A 10,336-nucleotide genomic window follows, 5' to 3' on the forward strand; every position below is an offset into this window, starting at 1 on the left:
CATCGTACCAAGGTCGTCCTGGACAGTACGATTACGATATATACTGGACTATTTGCGATCATCACAGTTTGCATATTTGAAAGATCAAATTTTAATTTTTATATTATCGTACTTTTTCGTCAACGTTCTTGTAAATTCGTAAGAAACGAGTGAAGGATTTTTGGACAAAAAAGAAAAAAAAAAAAAAAAAAAGAAAGAAGCAATTTCTTTTTTTCTTATTCTTTATCTCTTTTTCTCTTTGTTCTGTTTTGTTTCCTGGTGGGTGTAAGGGGGGAAAAAAAAAATTAAAAAAGAAAGAAAAGAAAAAAGAAAAAACGAAACAACGACGGCGTTGTTCGTTGCTCGTGGTATATATCTATATATATAAAATAAAAAAAGAAAAAAAAAGAAAAAAAAATAGATAAAAAAGAAAAATACATACATACATAGATGTACGAGATGAAGTTAGGATTCTTCCTCGTTTTATTTTATATTGGCGTTAGTATAGCCACGAGAAGGAGCAGATCGACAACGTCTGCAACCGGAGTAACGTCTACGACATTGAAGGATGACGATGAACTGAGCTATGCGGAATCAAGTGAAGGTAAGTGATAATATATATATATATATTTCTTTTTTATTTTTTATTTCTTATTTTTTTTCATTTTTTTTTCGCTTTGTCTCGTTAATTCAGAAAATTTCTTGTTTTCTTACTTTACGTTACGTCACATTGCATTATACGTACGTATTACTGATAACGTTAACTCTTAAACGTACGGGATGTCATAAGTTGTATATATTTTTTGATTCATTTGTCTTTTTCTTTTTTTCTTCTTCTTTCCTTTCTTCCTTTTTTTTTCTCTTTTTTTCTTTTTTGGTTAATTGTAATAATGTCTAAATGCAATTAAATATGTGTTTAAATTTATATGACATATCAAACGATACGAGAGATTATTTGTTCGTGTTCTATTAAAAATTTTCTCATAATTAATTCTCTTTTATTTTTTAATAAATAATTATATAATTTGTTAATAAATAATTATGAAAGTAAGTCGTTTGACAAATTGCCGAATGAATTAATGATTGATAGTTATTTAAAAAAAAAAAAATATTTTATACATTACAAATATACATATGTATGTGTATATATATAGATATATATTTTTTTTTTATTAATTAAAAAAATATATACGTAAGAAAAAATTTCGAAAGAAATTAATTAATCACGAATATTCGTATTTTTTTTTGTCATTTATCATCGTTCTAAATTAAAAGAACGTTTGTAATGAATTATTATAATATTTAATATTCATTACAATTATCAATACATCAATTCAATTTATTTTTATACTTTTCATGGAATTATTTGAAGCCATGTAAAAAAAGAGAAAAAAAGCAAAAGAAAAAGAAAAGAAAAAAAAGATAGAAAATAAAGTGAAAATTTTATAATTGTTTACAGAATTGGAACACCCATGGGATAGCATAAAGTTACAGAAATTGGATGGCCGATCGAATGGTTGGTCGAACGATCATAATTCAACAGCCGACAATACTTTAATTATTAGCCGTGACAATAGTGGAATAATCGAGGGAAAACAATATGGAGAAATACCGAAACCAATTTCCATACCAAATCCAATTTCGCCAACTTACGTGTCTTCCTCGCAACCACCATTGCCACCGCCCGGTTGTTTAACATCTAGGGGACAATTTTCAAGTCAGAAAAATTGTGCTAATTATTTGAATTGTTGGGACGACGTTGTCATCGAACAAACATGTCCTAACGGATTGTTATTCAATGATCTCACCAATTTCTGTGATTTCGATTACAACGTAAATTGCGGCAACAGACCATTACCAACTCCGAGTAAGTACGAGGTCAAATGATGAAAAAAAAAAAAAAAAAAGAAAAAAAAGAAAAACTAAAAAGAATTAATAAAAAAAAAAAAAAAAAAAAAAAAAGGAAAAATTCTCTACGATGTAAGCTGATCTATTGTTGTTCTTCTTTTTTTTTTCTTCTTCTTTTTATTTTCTTTTTTATTTTATTTGTCTCACGCACGTACAGAACCACCATTACCGCCGGGGTCAAAGTTATGCCCGGATCCATACGGACGTTATCGTAGCTCGATGAACTGCTCGGAATTCTACGTTTGTCTTGCCAATAAACCCATCAAGTTCGGTTGTCCTCGTGGATTGGTCTACAATGACGTAAGCATTTCGATATATCTTATGACATCCTTTTTCGAATATAAAATGGCATAGGTAACACGGAAAAAATTAGATGTTGTTAGATAGACGAGTTAAAAATTTAATAGCAATAGCAATTTAATGATTTATTAAATAAGTAGATAGACGTATGTATACACGCATATTCCGTTTATCTCAAAAAAAAAAGAATATATATATACGCACATATAGTTCGACATTGAAAAAAAAAGAAAAATAAATAAATGAATCAGTCATCGAAATTTCTAAAAAAAAAAAAAAAAAAAAAAAAGAAAAGAAAAGAAAAGAGAAGGGAAGAAAATCAGTACCATATAATTAATGTCTCTCTTTATATCGAACGAATCTATGAACCGAATTTATTTTTTTAATCTCTTGTTATTTTTTTCTTTCTTTTTTTTTTTCGTTGTTTCAGATATTACCAATTTTTCGAGCTATCTCTTATTTTACATACAATACGTAGACACATAAATATTCATTATTATTCGATTTTATTTCATTGTTGATTTTATTTCTTTGTTTAATTTCATATTAAATATTACTTTTCCGTCAGGAATTGGGAGTATGCGATTATCTACGTAACGTCGACTGTAAAGGTAGTGCAACGCCAAAACCTCAACAATCAACGACTCAATCTTGGTCACAATCGTCCGTTTCTATTCAATATCCTCCATCTTATCCATCGCAATCTCCTTATCCAACCCAACAACCATCTTACATTCCTCAGCAACCAACAAGACCAAGTTCTCCTTATCTCGGTAGTTCTTGGGTTAGTAACGTCAACGGTGAATTATGGCAGCAACGTTCCGGCAACAACGATAGAGAATTAGAAAAGGAGGAAGAAGAAAGGGATAGTACGGCCTCGAGGAAACCGGAAATAATCGAGGAATTATCGGAATCTTCGAGTATAACGAATCCATGGACTATACTTCATACTATACCGGCGTCAATGAGTAAAATTCCATGTACCGATGGGGATCTCCATAAACTCGATGAAACTTGTACAAGCGTACTCGTTTGCAGAACTGGTAGACCGCAATTAGTCAGATGCACGACGGGAATGATCTACGACAGACCGACCGATTCCTGCAAACCATTTACGATTGCCAAATGGTATGTATATTTATTTATTTTTTTTTTTTCCTTTTTTCTTTTTTTTTCTTTATTTTTAATTTTATTACGAAATTATTCTATGATGTTACATGATGATAATTCACCATACGAAAAAAAGGAGGGGGAAAAAAAGAAATTGACATATCGATCGTAATATTGTTAAATCAAGAACGATACGATATTATTTTCTTTTAATATTATTAATTTATTATCATTATTTATTATTATTATTTTATTAATTTATTATTATTATATTATAATTATTAATTTATTATCATAAGATTGATAATTATGAAAACGTATTTATATTTATCTATATTTTTAATGAGTTATGATATTTTCATATTACGAAAGACGCGATATTTCGCGTACAGGGATATTATTTTTATTTTAATTCATCGTAAGATTGATAATTTTGAAATTTATATTTAATATGAGTATTTATATTTATTTACATTTTGTAATCATTGTTTCATTTTATTGACGTAAAATTAATTGTTAATTTGTATCCAAAGTTTTTCCATTTTCTTTTTTTTTTATATTTATTTATATTTTTTTTATATTATGTATATATATTTTTTTAATATTTATATTTATTTTATATTTATTTACATTTTGTAACCATTGCTTCATTTTATTGACGTAAAATTAATTGTTAATTTGTATTCAAAGTTCTTTCATTTTCTTTTTTTTTTATATTTATTTACATTTTTTTTATATTATGTATATATATTTTTTTAATATTTATATTTATTTTATATTTATTTACATTTTGTAACCATTGCTTCATTTTATTGACGTAAAATTAATTGTTAATTTGTATCCAAAGTTTTTCCATTTTTTTTTTGTTTTTTTATATAAGTTTAATAACGTATAAATTAATATGCTCGTACTTATATATTTCTTTATATTTTTGAACTATCATTTCGTTTTATTGATATAGAATAAATTTTTAATTTGTATTAAAAATTTTTGATAATTTTTTTTTTCTTTTTTTTAAATACAAGTTTATAAATTTTTACAATAGTACTTATATAATTATCTTAAATTTTTCAACTATTATTTTATTTTATTGACATGAAAATTTATAAGTAATATAGATTAAAAAAAAAAAATTAATTATCTTTCATTGATCAATTTTTCCAATTAGATGTATTTATGGCAATGAATTTAATTCTTTTTTCTTTCTTTTTTTTTCAGCTAACTTACGACAAAAAGGAAATTAAAAATTCGTCGAAGGATCCTCGAACGCAATGACGTAATCATTTTTTTTTCAAATTTAGCAATCTCGTTACAACAGTTTTAAAAAAATTCATTATGCATATATATATGTAAAATAAATCGAACGATTGATTTATTATAAAATAATTAATTAACATTGTATACTTAGAAAGAAATTGACACGAACTTCTTTTCATTATTTCTTTAACGTTAAACACTGACATGTCCTTTTCTTTTTTTTTCTTTTTTCTTTATTATCGAACCCTTTATAATGAAGCTTAATAACGAAAAAAAAAAAAAAAAAAGAGCTGATTACTTACTTTTAATTTACATTTTTTTTCATTTTTAATGATTCTCGTTCCGTCTTTTTAACATTAATTAATGTACTGTGATTATCTTTCTCTCTATAAATTTAATTTGACGAATTAACGCTTCGTTAAAAATAATGAATTTCATTTATAAAATAATAATTCGTTGATTTAGTAAGAATAATGATATTATTATGATAATATATACGTATAAGATATGAGAGAAATAAACCTCGTAATAATTATTTAATATGAAGCTTGACGTTACTATGAAAAATTTTACGAAACGTCCATTCGCAATAACATATTATCTCATTAAATACTGTCAATGATTAAATTTATAAAATAAGTATATCCATATAAAGGATTTTTTTTCAAACGCGTCGGTAATGTTCTCAAATGGTAACAACGAGAACGTGTTTACGCGTGAATATGTTAGCGTATCAATAGTTTCCAATTTATTCCGGCAGAGTGCGCGCTCGTAATATTTCCTTGCGGTAATTGAAAAGCCGCCTTTGTTTTTTTTCTTTTTTTTTTTTTTTATTATATAAAGCCGTATTTTTATTAACATAACGATATATTATTATGGTAGATTTTTTGATATAAAAAACATTTAATAAAGTGTAAAACATTTCCTATTTTTTATTCTTGTTTTTTTTTTCTTTTTTTTTTTTTCATATAAATGGCACCAATAAACCGGCATAGAAAATATCACTGGCGAAAGGTGTATATATATATATACTACGAGGTAATTGCGAATAACAATGTAAGTATGTAAGTAAGTAAAACTAGTTACTATTTTATCTTATATATAACGTTAACATTTCAATGCAAATATAACGTTTTCTTTTCGAACGAGTTTGTAGCATTATTTTTACCTTTCTTCTTTTTTACTTTTTTTTCTTCTTTTATTTTCTTCTTTCAAGAATCTAATACCAATATATTACTATGCATAAATCTAAATCCAAATCTAAATACAAATTTAAATCTAAATCTAGATTCATATTAATAGTATATAATACGATATTATTTGATATTAAATGTCGGTCAGCTTGTTTGTTTGTTTTTCTTTTTTTTTTTTTTGTGATCATCCAATTGCATTTCAAACGACGATTTCAAATGAATAAAATGAATAAATAACTCTATCTTGAAAAAATAATTTCATTCTATTCTTCAAACTTAATTGGGAAATATGTAGGGTGTGAAATTAAATTTGGAATATCTAAATGTTTCTCGTTATTTATGTTTTTTTTTTTTCGTCAAGATTATTTTTCTTTACTTTTCTCTTTTTTCTCTTTCTTTCTTTTTTTTTTCTTTTCAAAAAATTCATTCTAATCGCTATCGTTTTCTTTCCCATTTTTTTTTTTCTTTTAACGGAACCATATATTTTTTATTATGTTAATCCATCCATCGCTTAATTAATTAATTAATTGATTTATTAATTATTAAATAAAAATAAATAATATTAATCTATTTATATTGAAAAAATTATTTCGATGTCAATATTTCTATAAAAAAAAAAAAAAAGAAAAAAAACACAATGTACACGTTTGATAAAATTTTATTTTGCTATCAATAAAATTAATTGATAAGTAGAAATAGTAGTAAAATGTTTTTTTTTCTTTTTTTTTTTTATAGCGATATTTAATATTAATCAATGAAAAAAAAAAAAAAGAAAAAGAAATGACCTTAGAAAACAAACAAACAAAAAATCATCAGCGTTATATTTAATCCATCAAAACGATGTAACTTCTTCCTAAGGACTTTTTTCATCAAAAAAAAAAAAAAAAAAAAAAAAAGAAAAATCACGAATAACAGACACTTGATCCGTTCAGATTAAATTGTACCATCCTGTATATCGTGAAAGAAATTGCGAAAGATTAATCTAGTGAAAGTAAAATATGAAAAGGATTAAAGAAATAAAAGAAAAAAAAAGAAAGAAAAAAAATATAGAGAAAATATATACTATCGAGAAGAGCAAGAAAATCTATTCTAAACATACACGGTGTAAATATACATATATGTGTCTCATAAATCAATTGACGAAGATCCATTATTATGGTTAAACCATATATATACCATATATAGGTTAGTATTTTATATATATATATATATATATATATATATATATATATATGTATATATATTAACCTGCAACATGTTTATATCTCAAAAAAAGGTTGACCTTTCGATCTATGTTTACTAATACTTTTTTACTCCGTATAGTGTGTTCTATGTATTGTATAAATATTGAATAATTTTTTTTTTGAACACCCTGTATATACATATAAGGTTTAGTAATAAAATACTATGATAAACATGTTATACTAACCCACATTAGATGTTGAAAGTGCCCTACTTCATTTTCAATGCAAACAAATATTATCCATCAAATCCGTGCGCTCGTTAATTATGATAATGATCTAACGAATAAATAATAATCAGATTAATTTTCTATGTTTCGAAAAATTTTTGAATTCTTTTGACTTTAAATTATTAAATAGTAAAAACATATTTCTACTTTCATTATCAAATTAATCATGTAAAATTAATAAATAATTTTCCGTAATAAATAAATAAATAAATAAATAAATAAATAAATAAATAAATAAATAAATAAATAAATAAATAAATAAAAAAAAGAAAAAAAAAATATTATTTTGCAAAAGTTGAATACAATTAAATTTTATTTTTTATTTCCTTTCAAATCAAGAAAAAAGATATACAAAATTTGACTTAAGTCTTAATTTACGTTATCAAAATAAAGAAAAACAAAATTAAACGTTTACCAGCTTAACTTTTTTTTTTTTTATGCACGATCATTGGAACATTTCTAATTGTCATTTTTTTAATTTATCTTTTTCCATTGTTTTCTTTTCTTTGTCTCTTCTAAACACTTTCATAGTACATTATTAAATTATCGTGCTATATTAAGTGGAACGTAAAATCAATTTTCATCGCACATGTCTCATTTTATTTACGATCAATTTATTGCACGACGTTAGTAAATTAAATTTACGTTTTTTTCTTGTCCTTGTTTTTTTCTTTTCCATTTTTTTTCTATTTTTTTTTTTTTTTTTACAATACAATACAATAACGCACTTTAATCAATCGACTTACAAATTACCACTCTGTATAACATATCGACGAAAAGAAAAGAAAAGAAAAAAAAGAAAAAACAAAAGAAAAAAAGAAAAATCCATTTCTATATTTTTATTTCGTTTCTTCGATCTTTCTTTTGAAGACATCATAAAATGATAAGGTCAAAATGAATACAAAAAAAAAAGAACTAGAAAAGAGAGAGAGAGAGAGAGAGAGAGAGAGAGAGAGAGAGAGAGAAAGAGAGAAAGAGAGAGAGAGAGAGAGGCAATAGGAAACAAAAACAAAAAAAATGTTAGGAAATGTCGAACGAGAAACTTCTATTTCTAGTTAAAGAAGTGACGTCATTAGCAGGTAGCGCGAATTCTTAAATCGGCTGAATAAATTGAACGTTGAAAACAGGAATTGGGGACTGGTTTTTGTCAAATGTAAAAATTCGTAAAATACATAATCGTTAAAGAAAATGGCGAATGGTGAATGAGCGTCGTTAGAATAGAAACTTATAAATAGGGTCAAATGAAATAATAAGATATCAAAATAATAATATCGGATTAGATTATTCATTCATCTATTATCTCGAAGAAATGATTAAAAACATTAAAGTAATGGATATTAATTATGAGAGATATGAAAGAAAATGGGTTGAGAAAGAAAAAAGAAAAGGAAAGAAAAGAAAAGAAAAAGTAGATAATAATATATGCTCAGGATATATATATATATATTATTGTACATAGATATATACATATAGATATATATATATATATATATATATATATATATATGTATTAATCTAATTCATTAAATATTAATATAATGAATAAATATTAATAATAAATATTCATGTAATAAATAAATATTAATAATGAAAAAAAAATTGATTATAATGAATAATTAATATATTAATGAGAAATAACTAAAACATATAGTAATATTATATAACATATAACACGTAACAATACTATTATATAAACAATAATTAATTTAATAATAATAAATATAATAATAATAAAAATAATAATAATTACTAATTAACTTAATAATTATTATTAATTAATATAGTAATAATTAATAATTAATATAAAAATTTAATATTAAAAATATTAATTTTAATTGAATATATTTTAATTTTGATCATTGATAATTCATTTACAGAATGATATATATATATATATATATATATATATATATATATATATATATATATATATAAAATTATTTCATTAATTCATTTCAATCGTTTATATTTAGATTTGATCGTTAATGTGATTATAATTTACCATTACGTTATTGGAAATTTTCCAATGATAATTATTGTCGTAAACTTTTCGATTTCGTTCAAATATTACGAATAATCTATGATCGTTAATGTGATTATAATTTAACATTACGTTATTGGAAATTTTCCAATGATAGTCATTGTCGTAAACTTTTCACAATAAGTAAAGTAACTTCTGTGAAATCTAATATCTAATCTTTATGCTAGATACATCACTGTAAATCGCGAAACGACGACACAAAACATTGAGAAATATTAACTGTACGTTCGCTTACTTCGATACGAGGATATATACATACATACATATATAAATACATATATAAATACATGTATAGAATGCGTTGTAGTAAAAGTACTATCACTCTACGCTTATATCACTGAAAGTAACTTACATTTTGCGAGTGGAGTATCTATCCTTGATCAGGGCCGCATATATAAATTCAATGGCCCTAACAACAATAATATATATTAAATTAACAAATTTATTTCGTTTAATCGAATATATAAACCTTTTCTTCCTTTCTTTTTTCTTTTTTTCTTCTTTACTTTTCTCCCTTTTTTCTCTTCTTTTTCCTTTTTTTTTTTTTTTGTTTTAATTCGTATAAAATCAAAATAAATGATCAATCAAATTATCATCAATAAACTCATTTCAATGTGAAACAAAATAATAACACGACGAATATATGTTGGGCATTAAAAATAAAATAGATATGAAAAGCAGGTATAGAAGTGAATCGAATTTAAAAAAACAAAAAAGAAAAAGAAATGAAAGAAAAGAAGACAGAAATGAAAATAAAAGAGAAATCGATAATTACAAATGTTCTTTTTCTTCGGATTTTTTACAAACATACGAATCAATGTTTTTGTTCTTCTTTTTCTTTTTTCTTTTCTTTATTTTTTTTTTTTTTTGTTTTTTTGTGTTTTTTTTTAATATCGTCAATTCGCGAGAGATAAGATTTTTGAAAACATTGGCATTATGTATATTGAGTTAAAGTCTGAATTTTGAGTTTAAAATACCTTAACGATAAATGCGTCCCTGTTCTTGATCTTGCATTATATCTAAAACGCTTTCTCCTATTTGCTAGATCATTTTAAACGCGATTCACGATGTCGATTA

General features: G+C 24.1%; 1 protein-coding gene across 1 annotated transcript; it reads left to right on the plus strand.

Annotated features, from left to right (window-relative positions):
- Nucleotides 1–256: 256 nt before the first annotated feature.
- Nucleotides 257–4,598, plus strand: LOC124431724. Its single transcript, XM_046979931.1, has 5 exons — nucleotides 257–583; nucleotides 1,439–1,846; nucleotides 2,045–2,187; nucleotides 2,756–3,315; nucleotides 4,516–4,598. The coding sequence occupies exons 1-5, from the start codon at nucleotides 430–432 to the stop codon at nucleotides 4,517–4,519; spliced, it is 1,269 nt and encodes a 422-aa protein (XP_046835887.1). The 5' UTR covers nucleotides 257–429; the 3' UTR covers nucleotides 4,520–4,598.
- Nucleotides 4,599–10,336: the final 5,738 nt, after the last annotated feature.

The sequence above is a fragment of the Vespa crabro genome, chromosome 22 (assembly GCF_910589235.1).
Source record: "Vespa crabro chromosome 22, iyVesCrab1.2, whole genome shotgun sequence".
In the NCBI taxonomy this organism is placed as follows: Eukaryota; Metazoa; Arthropoda; class Insecta; order Hymenoptera; family Vespidae; genus Vespa; species Vespa crabro.

Excerpts from the sequence above, each read along its gene's own strand:
- LOC124431724 (XM_046979931.1), top strand. The coding sequence starts at position 430 with ATGTACGAGATGAAGTTAGGATTCTTCCTCGTTTTATTTTATATTGGC. Across the intron at positions 584-1,438 it reads CTATGCGGAATCAAGTGAAG|AATTGGAACACCCATGGGAT; the intron begins GTAAGTGATAAT and ends AATTGTTTACAG. Across the intron at positions 2,188-2,755 it reads GTGGATTGGTCTACAATGAC|GAATTGGGAGTATGCGATTA; the intron begins GTAAGCATTTCG and ends CTTTTCCGTCAG.